Genomic DNA, 18,870 nt, shown 5'->3' on the forward strand with positions numbered 1-18,870 from the left:
ACTACACTGCAATACACAATTATGTATACACACACACTCTCCCTCTCCTTCCGTTTATCTATGTGGTAGTGTATTATTATTATCATTATCATTGTTATTATTATCATTAATATTACATATATATATATATATATATATATATATATGTGTGTGTGTGTGTGTGTGTGTGTGTGTATATATATATATATATATATATATATATATATATATATATACATATAGTACAAAGAAAATTATATACATATTGACAGATAGTGGATGCAATGTATGAATATGATTACATTGTATGTAATCTTAAAGATACACAATGTAGGCTTATATACTAAGTACTACTTGTTCAGTCAAACAGATGTAAGTACATTGTATATACATGTACAGTACATTTAAAGAATCGATGGATCAATGATCCGTAATTTTTGCAAATGTTCTGATTATTGGTAAATTAAATCATCTTCAAGCAAACCCCAACTGCACTTGCCCCAGTCAAGTGACATACAGAAGCTTACAAGAGCCATTGAGAAGACGAGAAGGCGAGATCCTTGGATCTCATCTCCTCGACTTCCCGAGACCAGGAAGATCAATATCTCATTCTCTTCTTCTCTCAGACCCTAAAAGGTCGAATGGTGAGGAATCACGTCTTCGTGATGGCATCCTTAAGCTTCCATGGCGTAAAGATCCTGTATTGTGACTAAATGACTGCACGAGTCTGCTGGCTGTCGATTTATGGGAAAAAAATAATTTTAAAAAAAAATAATAGTAATGACAATGGTAGTAGTAGTAGTAGTAGTAGTAGTAGTAATAATAATAATAATAATGATAATGATAATAGAATAAAAATGCATGCCTGCAACAGCAATGACTACATATCAAATCATCATTAGCAGGAGAATCTGTATCACAACCACCAAAATCATCCCCACCAAATTAATCCTATTCACTACATGATCATCTTCATTATCAGCTTATCACTATCATGACCCCATCACCGTTACTTACCCAACCATGCATCACTGTATAATCATCATCACCATCAGCAAGATGATCATTATCATCATCATCATTGGCATCATCACCAATACCATCATCACAACTGCCATCAGCCACCTTCATCCTCATCAACATCACTTTCACTCTCAACATCACCTCCATCATTGCAGCTACCAGTCACTCTACATGTACAACGTAATCATTCTTATTCCACACATGTATCTTCAAATCAGCTTTCACGAGTGATTTCATTTCGTCTACCCCACTCAAGAAATCTCTTCCCTTAGAATTCACTCTATGAAAATAATATCACAATCGTTGTTGCAATGCTACCAAAATTTCTTTTTCTACAGTGTAATCATTCCCCACCACCTAATTAATTTGTACTTTCAAGAGACGCTGCATATGGATATCATTGTTCTGTCCTGAAATAAGAACATTCATACACTGGATTTCATATCAATGCACTTTTTCATGTTTTATATGTTTTATCACTTCCACTGTGTGATTACCAGTGTCTTTAATAATGCACTTAATGTGAAGAATATGAAGACACAATAGGACAGAGTTTTCCTTTGAACAGATGGACTTTTGCTTCATGAAGAACTGTTGCTTTAGAATCATAGTTGCAGTTGCCATAGTAACATATACACAACAGCCAATAAGCTACAGCCATTTCATTTCTTTATTCAATAACAACTATTAAAAAATTCCATATGGAATTGGGACAAGGTGGACTACTTCATTACAGATGTCCATCTACAAATTTGGCTCTTTCCAATGATATTCGGTGTGCAACTCACATTACCATTGCTTCAACTGTATACTCATCAAAGCGACAAGCCAGAGTGCTACATTCATGGCAATGTGTGGCATGATATAAAAATTGAAGATTGTGACACAGAAAAAAAAAAACCTTTTAAATTCTCAACAAAATAAGATAACAAATTAAACTTCACTAATTTCATTTCTTAACAACAAAGAAAGAAACTGTTTTAAATCTGAAATACATCCAATTAAATCAACACATCACATCATGTCTAGGCAAGGCAATGCTAGGGGTTTTCAAGGAAACAATCTTTCAAACTTTCACATAGTACACTGTATTTGATGAATAAGAAAATTGTCCAGTATTGCCATGAATTTGAAGAGCAACTGGAATAAAATAAAATGTTAAAAGGCAATAAGATTTTGCAAAGCAAATTGCAAATTCATGTCATTCAAACCATATAATCGAAAAGCTTTTTCATCTTAAATCAACAACAATTTTAATTATGAGAGAAATGCACATTTTACTTCATTTGAAAAATACTAAATGTAGCTCTCAGTAACCAAAGGAAGTGTAATGGCCATTATATTATGTTCCAATTTAGTCCTACTGTTCCGATTCCCTGCAATGAATGATCACAGTTGAAAACCCAGATGTCAAACTTGGTATTGTATCACTGTTAAAGGCTTGGAAAAAAAAAACCCAATGCATTTCTGGAAAAGGATTACTGTATGTGCAATGAAAACCTGGCTTACTGTCTTTCTACACAGGAGATTTCACTTTAAACATTACCCTCATGTTATTGATAAAACTGAAGATGGCATAAAAGACAATTAAAAAAAAATACTGACATGTTAATGATTTCAGAAAAAACATACTGCAAAAATGTGTTTTTTGTTGTTGTTTTTTCAAACTTGATCTAAAGTTTGAACTCACTTATGTAGAAGATAAAACCTTCTATCATATGCAAAATGTCTACAATGTGTAGCATTGGTGAGCCTACTTTCTTTTTTCTGTAACTTCTTTAAACTATGCTCCATGGATAATCAAAATTCCGTACCGCTGCAAGCATTGTGCTTCTAGGGTCACTTTCTGGATTTTTCCCTGTCTTGGTGATTTGACTCAATAAATCATCGGCTAGATTATGTACCTCATATTATACAAGGTGTAAGATTTCACTTGACCACAAAAATCTAATACAGCCTGTAACTAGAATGAATATCATCTTGTATATTGTTGGTAAACTTCATAATGCAGCCTACAAACATAAGGCATTGTTTGTACTTCAATGCAATGTCAATATGGACATGCTAAATTCCTCAAATTTTTATTAATCATTCATTTTTTTGTTATGTACCCTTTCTGTTAAAGTTTATCAACTCTGCCAAACTTTTTGTCAATTCATGGATTAGGCATGAGATTTCTTTTTACAAAAGTACATAAACAGTCTACAAACATAATGGCATTGTTTGTACTTCAATGCAATGTCAACATGGAAAATGTTAAATTCCTCAAATTTTTATTAATCATTCGTTCTTTTATCATGTATCTTTTTCTGTTATTCTGCCCTACTTTGGCAAAAAGGAAGCAAGTGACAAAAGCGACATTTCTCGTAAAAGAGCAAAATGTGTCTGTCATTTAAACTGACGTCAATGGACTATCAAGAAGTCTTATCTAACATATCTTTTAGTAGGATTAGTGTTTCTGCATGAAATTTAGCCTGGAAGAAGAGCTCATTATGTGAATTATGGAAACATCAATAAGTCAAATTCGGATGGTATGACACTTGCTTCCTTTTGCCAAAGTAGGGCAGTTTAGTTTTTCAACTCTGCCAAACTTTTTGCCTATTCATGGATTAGGCATGGGATTTCTTTTTACTAAAGTACATAATTTGGTTTAGAAGTCACAAATGTAAGGGCTATGTAGCATGTCACATTACTGTAACATTTTAAGTCACAACCTCAGTAGGTACATAAACACTGATGAACAAGCTACTCTCACACATCAATGGTCACACTGAAATTACAAATTCACAGGTACTTTCAGAAATATGTCTTTCAACAGATCAAAATATACATAAAGATTCACCCTCAGGCACCATTTCTTTCTGCTGCACACTCAGAGAGTTGCTCAAGTTCTTAAGAAGTAGGAATGTCAGGGACGTTATGTAAAATGTCTTCTCACTATCTCACTGCTGCCAAGCACCTGTTGATTGTATGGCTGTCGCTTCTCATCTTCACTCTTGCGAAAATCTTTTCTAAATACTGCTTCACTTTTGCAGTGTTTTGACACCTTCATAGCTTCCATACCATAGGGATATGCCAACTCCCAATACTGCTACAAGTTGTGGTTAACAGATGATCAAAACTCACACTCCTTTGTATTTGTGCATGTACCGAGACAGTTGACCCCTCCAAAACATGAAGAAATTCCACTATCAGAACGGCTTCTCTTTTATGTCATCTCACACCAGCTGTATCCTCTCACTAATTTCAATCATATTGCATTGCTCCACACTCGATGTGTCACGAAAGTGTCCGTGTGAACAAGGCCACTCCCGCTAGTCCAACAAATGCACTGCTGGCAATGACAAAGAGAAATGAGAACTTTGTCCCACTTTTTTCCTGCAGTAAGAACACAGAGAGAGAAAAGAAATGAATTACAAATTACAAAACTTCTCAAGCTTTGCTATTCTAAAATACCTGCCACAGCACAAACCCATCAAGATAAAGACGATAAAGTGAAATCAATTTGATGAATACAATTGTACATGTTTCACATGAGGCAACCAAAGGGTACTGCTTTCCCCCTGTAAATAAGACTAATGTCTAACATATACATATAATGATATACCGTATGACCAAAAAAAAAAATTACAACAGGACCCTCTGCAAAGATAACTTTAAAAATAGTAAATCAATCCACATACAATTGCAGGGTATGAAACTTTAACTTACCACCCACATCTTACAGAGGACCCTATCCCATTTGCTTCAGTGGTCAAAGAGAAATGAGGATCTTTGTAAAGCATTTTTTATTTTCAGGAATCCCTTCCGTCTAAGTTCTGTCCATTGTTTTCACACATTTATATGCAGTTCCAAGAGCATCCAAGTGGTAAACTTTCAAAGAAACAGACCTATAATATGCTTTACAATGATTCACATTTCTCTGTGACCACTTCTCTAAATTGAATGGGGTTTTCTGCAATATACAGGTATGATGTTTTATTTTTAGACCCTGAAATTGCATTCAGAGAGTTTAATCATATTAAAAGTTATCACTGCAGAAATCCTATTGTTCGCTTTTTTTTAATATACTGTATATACACATATATGCTGAGGGCAGACATTTTTGCTCTATCAATTCTGTTTCTCTACCTGTCAACAATTTACTTCAGTAGGTGGTCAGGTCACAGTTCACGAACTTTGACCATGTGTTCAACCATGACTCTCACCTTGTCTGGGCTGATCTTTAAAGCCTCGTCGGGAAACTGAGACACGTAAGCCAGCTTCTTTCCACCTATCTTGCTCTCCTCCTTTTGAATGCTGTCCCCTTCCCTAGACAATGCAATGCCGGAGAGGTTGAGTCTCGCCATGGAGACCTCCACGTTTCGCACGCTGCCAAAGAAGTCGGTGACGAGGGTCTTCTTGGGGTCCCTCTGGAACAGGTCTGCCCGAACTCCTGGTGTTGATTTGCACACTCGCTGGGGACAAACCTTGAACTGTGCAAAAGAAGCAAAACCATCTGATTTCAATCATTTCAGTCACTACATCACTCTTGCTACTATCAAACAATCTGCAAACAGGTGAATGCTTTTCCATTTTAAAACCACAGCACATCTGCATCAAAATCAATATTTTTACCATCCAGACAAATAGTACTCAATATCATGATTTTTACTTTTTCAATCTGATGTCATTAGCTTGTCTTATCTAACCTGGAATCCTTACCTGTACATTGACAATAGCATCAAACGTGTCCAACAAAGTAGGTTAGTAATGAGGATACAATGTTGCCATAATGTTGCGGCCTGCATTCAGTTGAAACTTACCCCACATGATTCATGTTTCAAAGAGAAATGTGATGCAGAATTTAACACAAATAATTGGCAGAGAGTTGACACAACAAGCCTTTGCTTTGCCTAGTAGGCAGCAGTAGCTGATTATCATTAAATTACTTTATGTTTTAGAGGATATCTTCTGTTTATCAAGTTAATTATAGCTATGTTCAATGAAAATGCAACTTCTTTGCAATTGCAGTATTAAACTTCAAAATTCAGTGTAATGGCGAAGTACCAAATGTCAGTGTACCAAAAATGGCAAGGATGAATGCATGCCACCATTTCATAATACTGTAAAACATGATATATTCGCGGCATGAAATTTTCACGAATTGGAGCCGACAGTCTTTTTCGTGGCATGAAATTTTCGCGAATTGTCACTGGCGTTCAATGCATGTAGTGTAGACAAAAACTTTCGCGTGCATTTTAATTTCGCGAATTTTGGCACTCGCGAAATTCGCGAAATTAAAATGCATGCGAAAATTCCTTGTTTTACAGTAAACAAGTTGCCAGCACTATACATGCATAGTAACATCTAAGAAAAAGAAAAAGAAAAGAAAAAGAAATCCCGTCAGTAACTTGGACAAGACCAAACTGCATGTATATTCCACTTCATCCCACACATCATCAATTCTGAAGTTACCTCATTCTGGAGTTACCTCGTGGAAAGTAGATGTAACTTTAATGTACGGTTTCAAAATGACATATTGCACAAAAGAAACCAGCTTCATTAACTGCAAAAATGTATCATACTCACAAAATCATCCATGGTCTTCTGGCTTGATGGTGTCATTTTCTCTAAGAACTCCAGCACATAGTATGTGTATCTATCAATGATGTAGACACCAATGGCTGAATCATGGTGATGCTGTGTGTGGAAGACAAGTTGATGAATACATGAACTGTTTGGGGGAGCACATACAGACAACAAGTGTCTGCTCTAACTACAAGTGCATAATGGCAATCTGTGAAGATGTGTTACTACAATAATGACTTGACGTGTCTTGATATCTTCAATAGTTGGCATCGATATAGATTTTATAATGGCAATTTAGTAGATATCAGTGTGCATTCAGCATTTGGGCTCAATGCTCACTGTCTTGGTCTGGTTGCCCATTCAGTCCACTAAAATCTTTAAAATTTACATTTTGGTGGCCCAAAATAAAAGGAAACATAATTTATTTTTTACTCTCTCTTTCTTTCTTTTTTAATTAGTGGCCCAACATCAATTCATAGTGTCATCAGGCCACAGCTAATGTTAAGCCCTGTATATCTTGACTCTTCACAAATCTCACACACAAAGACAGAATGAACCTTAAGCGAATTTGCATTAAAGCCAAACGTTTAGAACTAGCATGACTTATTTCTGAATTACCAGGACAGAAATCACAGAAAGACAGCACAATTGTGAGTTTCATACACATTGGTGTCTTATCAAACATTTATTCCTCTCCAGTTGGTCCTTTAAATGTCAATATCATGTCATCTATGTAATAGAATTTAGACATGATATGATGCACAGAATCCCACCCTAATTCACTTTGTATGTCTCAGCATTTTAATCCAATTCATTACTAGTGAGCCCCATAAAAATAGACAAATTGTCTGGGTTTAACAAGCAATTTAGAATCACTCCTGATTATATGCAAAGTACCATTTTGCTTTGGCTAAAATTACCCAACAGGCAAACAATACACTTTACATCAAACCCAACACAAAGGAAGGGTGATATATGTACATAGTGAAAACATAAGAATGAGAAGAGTACATTATGAATGAGAAGGGGGGGGGGGGGGGGGGGGGGTTGCAAGAGATCCATTAATGTATAAACCATGAGATACTCACTGACAGTGAATCCTCGCCAACCTGGCTGCTACCTATGCCGATAATGTTGGGCGAGTAGAAATACTTGTACATGGAGACAGCTTGGCAGGTGTCAACGATGAACAACAATTCATGGTACCTGGAAAGGAGAGTTTAAGAATGTGTCATTCAATTACTGGATCTATTCTCTCACAATTCTAAAATTTCACCTGTATTTCAATCCAATTTAATAGTTATCTATTTCCATCAACAACAACAACAACATTGTTTTAAGCGCATTACAAACGTAATGTATTATTATTATTATAATAATTATTATTATTGTTATTAGTGTTGTTATTATCATTATTATTATTATTATTATTATTATTATTATTATTATTATTATTATTATTATTATTATCATCATCATTATTATTACTAACAAAAACTATTCAAAGCGGTATAGTATAACTTGTTTTTTATTACATATAGTTCAATGACATTTTTTTTTAGATTCCTGAGCCAGGGTACAACCTGTCTTACATTTCAAATGAAAGCCCAAAACAGTCCTTACCTAATAATCAGATGTAACTCAGATGCACTCAAACAGATCTATATCCTCTGCTTCAGTGCAGCAAGTTTCCATGCACTATGTCTCACATAAATTGTACTCCCATGAATTGGGATAAGTCATTGCAGAGTGAAAGTCACACTCAAAAAAATAAAAATCATGGCTGATTTTTTTTCCCCCTGAGGTACATGTATGTGCTTGAGATGATTTTGATGGTTTATTTATGCATGAGGCTGAACAGCAACATTACTGCACTGTTGCCTAGCAACAAATTGTCGTAGAATTCAACCACACCGGGACACCCTCACCTGCTCTTCTTCCACATCTGCTGGAAAGCATCGGCCAGCTCGATGCTACTGATCTCCTCAGCATCCTGAAATTTGAGAAATCCATCGCCACCGTGACCAGTCATGTACACCAGGACGTTGCTCCGGTCATCGGTCAGCAGACGCTTGGACCGTGGGGTGCTTGGCGGCAGGCGCCCGGTCAGCACTCGAATGAAATTCTCAAATGTTACCTTCAAGGAGGCAAAATTGCACAAAATATCACTTTTTGTTACATTACTGAAAAGAGCCTATTTATTTGGCCCTTTCTTGACTTGCTTAGATTTTTCTTTGAAATTACATGAGAATTTCATTGTTTCTCCTTACATATCAGGACTGCAGAGTTGCAATCAGAATGTTCTTTCTTAATGAAGATTGAATATCAGAGAGAGGTGATGATTGATGATTGGAAGCAGCACAAAAGGTGTGAGAAAGAAAGCAAGATTGACCAAATGACAGGAGTACAAATTTTACAAACTCAAGACACAGCAAGAAACCACACATTCAGACTCCATCAACTCCTCAAAGAAATGGAACAGCAACACTACTATCTGATCACCTTAATACCCTCATCATCAGTATCACCCTTGCCAGAGTACCTGCTCGTAACAAGGATATATACAGATGTAATGCTCCCTTGTAGCTCATGTTGCCTTTCATAGTATGAGACACAATCCTCCAAGGTGAGGCAAAAACATATCAAATCTACATGTATCGATGTAAATACTTACCTCATATCCTCTGTAATCCACCTCAATGTCATCCCCATATACATTGATATGCTGTTTTGCATTGTTGAAAACAGCAGCTGGAAGTGGAACAATGCAGAAAATCAATTAGTGATTACTTAGTTCTTATATGCTTGAAATAAACTTGTACAACTTGCACAACTGGTAAAGAAGAATTAACAATACATGACAACATGTCAATCATATGCAATACAGGGTGTGGAGGAAGAAGCAAAGGCTATTGACCTGTCAAGGCTTCTCCCTTGTGAAAAGTAACAATTATGACACAATAAAAATAGAACAAAACAAAACAAAACAAATCAAAACAAGACAAAACGCAAACTACTGATATATATTTGCATAAAGGGATTATTGCAGGAAGGCACTATTGCACGTAAACACCAAGTATAACAAAGGCAGCAGTCACAATCTAATAGTACTTGAAATTTTACGAGCATTTAAAATAAGTCTAAAGGTTCCATCTTTTTTTTTATTCTCTTAGGGCGGACGTCCACTTGGGCGCGGACAAGCCCCGGAAGGGTTGCGGAAGCAAATTTTGTCATTTCGGCATCCTGTCCGCGACAGACGCGGAATAACTTTGTGAATCGGCTTGTCCTGGGACATTCCTAGGACTGTCCGCGGACTGTCCGCGGACTGTCCGCGGACTGACTGCGGACATTCCTAGGAATCACTCCGGAAGAGCGCGGAATATGCTAATCGTAGCCGGGCAGAGCGGAAACATCTAGGATTACACCAGGAATGAACGCGGACAATCAGGATGCCTTCCGGACAACACAAGTTAGGCATGCGGACAAACTGCGGACAATACAGGAAAATGGAAAGGTATAAATTTGGCGCTGACTTTGACTTTTCCTCATTTGACTGCTAGCCGTCATTGATGCCCCTTGTTGTGTTTCCGCAGTAGCTGCTGATATTATATTGATATGATTGGTCAACATTATTTTATAAATGTGACCACCGAAAGTCGAAGAATAGGATTGTCTGCATGTCGGCTGAAGACTCTTTTTTTTTTATTTGTCTCATCTGGGAGAACAATCTCTTCTCTGCCTACAGTCACATGGATGATATTCGCAAACTTTTTGAACCATATGTATATATACATAATAATATACATAAGATGTAGATGTATGTATGTACATATATATATATATATATATATATATATATATATATATATATATGTTGGCAAGATAAAAAGATAAGTAACAAAACTGCAACAAAGTTCATGCTGTATTCACCAACGGTTTATTTCTTCACAAGAAATAAACCGTTGGTGAATACAGCATGAAATTTGTTGCAGTTTTGTAACTTATATATTCTTTATTCCCTTTTTTTTAGACCTGTGCTTTATCCATCGTGAAGTATATACATGTTTTGTCTGATACATCCGCAGAGCATGCCAAAATGATCCTAATCATTAATTTTTTTTTCTTTCTCTCATTTTTACCCTTGTTCATCTCTAACTCTCTCTTATTTTGATCACTTTTAAACAATTTGCAATGATTCAAGTCCGAGATGTTTTTTTTTTTTCATGCTTAGAGCTTAGTAGCCTATTGTCAATGAAGTGTAAAAATGGGGAAATATTTTAACCTATAACTCTTTAATTTACTTTTTTTTGGGGGGGGGGTTCAGCGGGGCTGTCAAATTGGACAATCGAGTTTATTTGCAACTAAAACAAAAAGAGAAGATAAAATTATTAATTAATAACAAATACGAAAATCATTCAGGTAAAGAATATTTCTGAAATGCTTTGTGATGCTTAATGTGTACTTAAATATATACACTCAGCAAAAAAAAAGAAGAAATTTAACATTTTTTCGAGTTCATGATTTATTGCTTTTTCTCTCATATCACTTGAATTTTGAATTGGTATTATCTTTAGCTTTCATTGTTATTTTGGGCTTCAAAGATATTACATTGTAATGAGACCACAGGTATATCTTTGCAATTGAATTCATGCATTTTAGTGCAATGAATTTGTCTTTTGTTCTGATACGTTGTATCATTAGAAAGCATTTACGTATGAATAACAACTTGGTCATGTTTATATAATACATTAACATTTAGCCAAAAATTCTATGTTTTTTTTTTCTGAGTGTACTTCCACCTACTTTTGTGATTTTTCAGCTGGGCTGTCACATGGCACAACCTAGTTTGTTTGCAAATAAAATACGAAAACAACATAAAGGAAAATGTACCATAGTAAGTAATAGGAACCAGGAAAGTCACTCAGATGAAAAATAATTTCTGAAAAGATCAAATCAACATAAACTTACTGAGTACTAGGAAGTTAGGGGGCTGATTTCACTTCTTTCTGGTTGCTTTTTGCGCAGTCTCTACTACCTTCTTCTTTGCCTTCTGGGACCCGAATTCCTTAGATTTACCTGTTCTTCATCACTAGACGAAAGGTGTGCCTGTGATAGGGATATTTGCACGGGGGCCTCGCCTCCCTTCTTACTCATTTTGCGCTTCATTGGCATTACGCTCGCGGAAAGTGTCGACATTTTCGTGTCTGGATTACAAAATTTCCGCATCGGTTCCGGACACTTGCATATATAGATCCGCATCGGCTCCGCGGTGTCCTAAAACATTCCTGGTGTCTTCCGCTTTCATTCGCGAAGCTTCCCCACACCGCGGGATTCTTTCCGGAGCGTGTGCGGAAGGAGCGGAAGGGTTCCGGACAAGCGGGACATCCTCAGGCACATCGTCAGGACAAGTCGCCGAAGGTGTCAGGAAGTTCATTTCCGCGTCCAAATTTTGGTCTCGATCAAAATTTGGACGCGGAAATTTTTCTCTCTCCCGAAGGTGCGGAAACGCCCGGACATGTTTAGGACAGTGAGCGGACACGTTCAGGAACGTGCGGACAGGTTGCCGAAGGAGTGCGGAATACAAAATTTGCATTCCGGGTCTTGTCCGCGTCTTGTCCGCGCCCTAGTGGACGCCTGGTCTTAAAACACAAATTGTGTTGACTGTAAGTGAGTGCCATGGACATGATGGAAAATAAAGTTTCTGACCAGAAATATATGATGTGGTACATGGATCACACTGAACAAGTCAAATTGAAATCCCACTTCTTCCAATTCAGGCAATGAATGAGAAAAATATCCCTCCACGTGCTATCTTCTTTGATTACTGTAAGCATTTTTTTGTCCTATTGAAGCAATTCACTACATCATAAAGCAATTATTGTATTTTCTGCAAAAGGCACATTCTGGATTGGACACACCAACTACTGTATACGCTATATATTTCGCGGGGGTTTTATTTTCGCGAATTTCGCGAGTCGGGAGCTATTCGCGAAATTAACAACACGCGAAAATATTACCTTCCAAAATGAATCCCTTGCCTTGATGATACGAACATTTCAGTACTAGTACTAGTATACCATGTCACAGCTTACCGATCATACTGGCTAAGCTTGTTTACGTACATATACACGTAGCAAGTCCATGTCTACTTACGAATACTGTAGAGAGCCAATCCATTATCGCAAGGGGACCACTCGTCAGAAATCTAGCGCGATGGACTTAACCACTTCAAAAATGTTGAATTCTAACTTACTAGTGCACAGAGTTTGGTAAGTTTTTTTTCATGCAGTGTATAACTAGCATCATTCTTATTTGCTAGTAAGTTGAAAATTCACACTTTCTTTGCCACTTCATATTTTCTCTGGTCCCCCAATCGCGAATTTAACCACTCGCGAAAATGTGTGACAGCGGCAATTCGCGAAAATTTATGTACGCGAAAATTATAGCGTATACAGTACTTCGCCAGTAAAACAACACAAAACAAAACAAAACAAAACACTAGTATTATCCAGATTTGAACATCTCATATGTATCACTCACTGTATCAATAAATAATGCCTTCGTGGTGAAGGCGTAAAAACTACCTTATCTATTATAACTGAATGGATTTCTAAATCATTTGATCAATGGATCATTGAGACAAACACATACACACACACACACACAAACACACACACATTTTGATATAACGAAAGAAAACTGCTGGTTCCATGGACTTCGTTATAATGGGAGTCCACTGTAGTCCTTCACACAATGTACATAAAGAGTACGGTGAGTGACCATGAATTATTGATTTCACCTGGCCTGGGATTGCGGGCATTGCAGGCCATGTCGTCAGCAATCATGAGAATAATTTGACTGTCTGGGATACCAAGTCTCTTCACGCTGTGGTAGATGGACAGCGCATTGGCCACATGTCGGTAATTGAACCAAAATCGGGAAGTACAGACCTGGAATTAACATAAAGGGCAAAGGATATATGGTAATATTTGTTACTGACAAGTACATCCTGATGAAACATAAAGGAGTACCGGTAAGTCATACTTCGGTAAATAAATTCAAACTTCACATCTAAGTTCTTTTTTCTTAATTATGAAATTTACAAGCAATGACTGGATGCAGACAATAAAGATTAAATTTCACAGCATTGTACAAGAACATTCACACCAAGTACTTTTATTCACAATAATGTACAACCATCTCTACATATCCTACATAGATGTACAAAAAGAGATTCCACCTTTGCAAAACTGCAAAATTGTATTTCACTGGAATGAATCTACCATACACTTAAATCAGAAATCACACATACGACACCAAATTAGTGCGGCTGACAAATTGTGTAACTTTTGTGCTCCTGAAACCACAGACCAATGCTTAACAAATATTACAGTATATTCATAAAGTTATAATGATTTTGAGTCAATTTTCAAGAATATACTTCCATTCTTTAGTTGAACATAAGAGTGCTCTCAACATATCAAATTCACATTTTCTCGAGTAGAATTTTCTTTAAAACTATGCTCAATGCAAGTGAAGTACATCATTTCCTCCCTTGTCATCACATGAGTAATATGGTCAATTTTTTAAAAAATTAACTCTTAACTCTGTGTACACACAAGGGGGAGGATGTATGTCAGCAGAATCTTGATAATGTGCAAATGCTAAACAATCACGGTAGTTGCTTCTTGGAGAAAAAAAAATAATCAAAAAATACCAGTTCTAAGACAAAATGATCTACAACATGTAAACACTGTAAACATGACTTTAGTGTTTTGTTGTGTCTGAATAGCTTTGATCTGCAGCACTGCAATCACCAATTATCAAAACAAAAAAGAAACTCTCTCTTTAATGAAAATGCTCCTGTACACTATCATGAGAAGCTTCACAGCATTTAATTTACTATTTTTTACACTCATGAGCTTAGCAGAGGAATAGATATTTGATCACTGTTGTGTTTATGTATACATATAGGCCTGCTTCCAACCTCATTAATTTGGAGCAGACTTACCAACACCGCCCAGTTGTTTGTGTGACCTTTGTTGAAAAATTTCTCAGCTTCATCCTGTGAATATGAAAAACAGTGTAAAAGGTTGTCTTTTTTTTTTTGCAAAATAAACACAATGTAGAAACAAAAACAACTTCAAGCAAGTGATGTAACTCAGGGCTGTACACTAAGCCAACTGTTTTGATCTTTTTGTTGGACCAGTAAGTACAGTTTTTCCATTTTTCACTAGTTCAAAAGTGTTTTTTCTTGTCAGAGACCATCGGACCAGTGCCAGTGTGCAGCGTTGCATAATTGTTAGTTTTTATTTCTAGAATCTTGCTGTCCATAGGGAACGACCTGCAATCAAAAGCAATGGCTTTCACTGTGTTTCATATTTCAAGAGTTCTTTTGTTGATTGTTGTTGTATAGTGTACCTGAAAGGACCGTAGGTTTAATATTAAAGGCAAATTTATATTCCTACCTAGTTACAATGTATATCTGTGGACATCTACGGATGATTCTAAAATTCTGAAAGCAGGCTTTAACAGCCTCTACAAAAAAAGGGGAAAAAAAGAAGATTTTATGTCCTTCGCTCCACACAGTGCTTCGATGACCGTTATGAATTCAAAAGCTTTGGCCTCTGAGTCTTATCATAATCAGTGAGTTAATTGCACCGTATCGCCAGGCCTGAGTGGATGCAATTCGTGCTTTGTGCACTTTCGACTTCAAGTGCTACTTAATTGCGTACACGTACGTGTAGATTTCTGCCATTGCATTGCTTATTTTACCTTGGCTTCTTCAAACTGCTCAACAGAGAAGTTCTAACATTTCAATGTTAGTTTTTAGTAAATTTATAGATACTGAGTCTGACACTTTCTTACTGACATTAGTGACAATGGGTCAATGCCCCAGTGAGGCTCTGGATCTACATCTACTGCAAACACACTAGATCTAGACTACTTGCATGCTTGACTCGTGGCCAAAACATATCACATTCAACAACGGTGTTCTTGTGTACAGCCCCGACCAGCTACCATACGCGCAGCACGCAAACGGTGCCGTTGCGTCGGTGCTTTGTAAGGAGTGCGGCGGCAGGGCCGCCGCACAGTTGGCCAGAATGAGCTCAAAGCGCGCCAAAATTATATTCCATGGTTTGTTTTTACCCAAATTTGGTGTCCAGGGGTAATTTGGGGCGTAGAATTGATTGAACATAATTTCAAACTCAAATTACGTCACTGTGATGCTGATTTTTCATTGGCTACCAAAAATCTGTCTGTAAATCACGAATAAAGCAATGCAAATCTTAGGCTGTTTTTTTTTTTCTTCGAAGATTAATTTGAAAAGCGGTTGATTTATCTTTTCACACTCACTGACACTGCTTATTTTTTACCATTGAATACAAGATGCCTACATATTATGTCACATAAAGTGTATAAACATTCGGGTTTCGTTAAAAGTATTGAATTCATGCTGGAAGTTCCATATTATACGCACGTACTGTAAAATAAATTATAATACTGTTGTCCAGGTAAATTAGTGAGAATATTTAAGTTTATGATGTACGCTTTATATACTTTTGAGTGAATTTCTTCACTCTATTCTAGCAGGACATAAATGTGTGATATAAAATCAATCTCTCTACTTTATAACCTTAGGCCTATGCCATATCAATTCTTACAAGCGCAACACTCAAAAAACCATTTTGTCTAACTTTACTGGAAAGATAACAAATTGTGAAGTCAGTACCAAAATCAGGAAAATGAAAGGTTATGACTTAGCAACTACGAATGAGTCTGCCGTGTATGAAAGTTTACTTGAAAAAGCTATAATAAAAAAATTTTTTAATGAAAAATCTATCGGAATCACTATCATATGAAATTGTAAATTCATCCCCCGTTCCACAAGGATTTTTTTTTTCTCATCAGTCAGTCGTCGGAAGCAAAGTTTTTTTTTTTGCTTCCAGCAACCCACACAGTGTATGGGATCACAGTCTGATGAATCCGACTTGTATTGGTCGCCTATCAGGTCAATGTCAGACAGGTTGGGCATGATCCAATGAGGCAAGGTCGTCCGATGAGGATCACCCGAGCAATGTCCGACACTGACCTGATAGTCGACCGACACATTCGCCAATCACATCAGACTGTGATCCGATACACTTTGGTGAGCGGCCGGAAAGCAACAGACTTTGCTTCCAAAGAGTAACCGATGAGAATAAAATCTAGTGTTTTGGTGTATAACGTTCTATCTGCATAATTCAATTATGTCAAGAGTAGGATCGAAGTGTTTAGGTGTCCATACAGTACCAAGTATGTATCGCAGAGAGAATAGCTTGTTTACAGTAGTGGCTATGACAATATGGACAATATGGCTATGGCCTTGGCTATGTGCAATCATGTACTCTTTTATCTTTGGAAGAGGGGTCTTTTAGGTGCCGGAACTAGCCCTATACATGTACCGGTATTTTATAATTCTGTTTACCTCTTATTCAGTGTTAATCATGTTTCTGGGCCTTTAATGTGCAAGAAAAAAATTATAAATTCAAAAATAATGCCGCCCTCATGCGGCGCCGTATGATAACAGAATTACTAAAGCGGCTGCCAGGTCCATAATAGATGTAATGTGCCGCGGAAAATCGGCTCTAACACAAAAAGTGGCAAAAGGTGGCAGCCAAATCTGGTATCAGCTTAAAGCGGCAACATCAGGGAATGTGGTGGTAATATACTCTGTTCTATAGCGCCTTGAGTATCTTTTTTAGGTAGAAATGAGCGCTTTATAAGAGTCTCACTATTATCTTTTTATTATTAATAGAATTGAGTTGGAAATCCGTGGAAATCTAAACTTTTCATTTGGATATATTAAAAAGACAAATAATCAGCCTCTTTTCAAGGATATTTACCGTAAAATATTCATGAAGATTAAGTTTCTTTGCATTTTTACGGCATTCATAACGTAAAATAAACTCTGAGAAATATGTGGGAGAAATTACAGGTTGATATCTCAAAAACTACATGTTGAAATTAGATCTTACTACTTATTTATTAAAGAGGTTACAATTTGCTTTGAAACTCTTAAAATGTTGTATTTTGCTACTTCAGGTAGGAGATTAACTGTGACCAGCCCCAACGTGCAGCGTTGGGGCTGTGCCGTTTTCGCATTCAGATCGAGGAGTTGTACAAAACGGTGCCGTTTCGGCGCTGTATTTCCTTAATTTTTCAACAAAAACTTCTAGGAATACTTACACGGGTCGATTAAACCTAAATGATTAATTTCGGCGACTGTTTGATGCATTTCATTGCTTATGATGAAGAAAATGTTGTCTTATAATGCGAATATCTTCAGCCCACCGATGCTCACTGAAACTCACAATCACTTGCACAGGCGCACAGCATGCATGCAGTGCAGTGCATTGACAGCATGCGTAATGCGTACTAATGAGTAATGGATATAGCAGCAAAGTCTGTCCACTGTTGCACTAGGGCAGGCCGCTTATTACTCCTAAAATATGTAGAAAATTTTGCAGTTTCTAGATAAATGGGTGAGAAAAACCAAGTCGAAAAGGTAATGTATAGGTCTATTTCATTTTTTATTGTCACTGTGTTTATGATAGAAATTTAGCCGTGCTTTATTTGTGAAGTCGCCGTGAATGTGGCAATGGAGTTATTCGTGATTTTTGCTCCCGCTCGCGCGCTTAGCTGCCACTGTGCCAGGTAGCCGCGTCCTTGCGGCGCGGTCTCCGGAGCTAGCAGGAGATATACCCCTTTATGATTTAAATATTTTAATGAAATATTCTTCAAAGTATTTCCTCTCAATAGCGCATGTCAAAAATTAAAAAATCCCAAGTGCCCCAAATGACTTTTGGCGCACTTTGGTATCTCTCTGGCCCACTGAGCGCCGGGGCGGCCGCGCCGCGCCGGGCTGAGCTGAGTGGTCTACTTCACCTACCGCGGGGCAGTGCAGTCAAGTGTCGGTGACAGTGCAGTGTGGCGATGAATGTAGCTAAGTTTTTAACTATTTTTACAGGCATCATCAGATCAGCATCAGCAAAACAATCATACATTTTGATATTAAGAGTTGAAAAGTGATAACCAACAATCTCTACCTCAATTCTATTTCCGGTGACCGTAGTCGAGCAAAGCATCAATAAAAGCAATCCGCCGATGCACACAGACGACGCAGACCGACGAGCAGTTGGGAATATGGAGGTCGCCATCTTGAGTGATGCTCAGTAATCACGTGACAGCGATCTTGAGGTTGACGATCCTTATCGCCCCGCCCACTTTTGGGTAGCGACTGCACGCCGTATCCAA

General features: G+C 37.2%; 1 protein-coding gene across 1 annotated transcript; it reads right to left on the minus strand.

Moving 5' to 3' along the window:
- Window positions 1-3,290: 3,290 nt before the first annotated feature.
- On the minus strand, window positions 3,291-18,773 carry LOC139732732 (putative GPI-anchor transamidase). The gene is made up of 9 exons (XM_071643586.1): window positions 18,663-18,773; window positions 14,585-14,638; window positions 13,373-13,523; window positions 9,248-9,324; window positions 8,502-8,710; window positions 7,662-7,779; window positions 6,574-6,684; window positions 5,211-5,477; window positions 3,291-4,380 (listed from the first exon to the last, which is right to left on the minus strand). The coding sequence occupies exons 1-9, from the start codon at window positions 18,771-18,773 to the stop codon at window positions 4,282-4,284; spliced, it is 1,197 nt and encodes a 398-aa protein (XP_071499687.1). The 3' UTR covers window positions 3,291-4,281.
- Window positions 18,774-18,870: the final 97 nt, after the last annotated feature.

This window comes from Diadema antillarum, unplaced genomic scaffold (assembly GCF_040938485.1).
Source record: "Diadema antillarum isolate AM-2024a unplaced genomic scaffold, OU_Dant_1.0 scf00000024, whole genome shotgun sequence".
Taxonomy (NCBI): Eukaryota; Metazoa; Echinodermata; class Echinoidea; order Diadematoida; family Diadematidae; genus Diadema; species Diadema antillarum.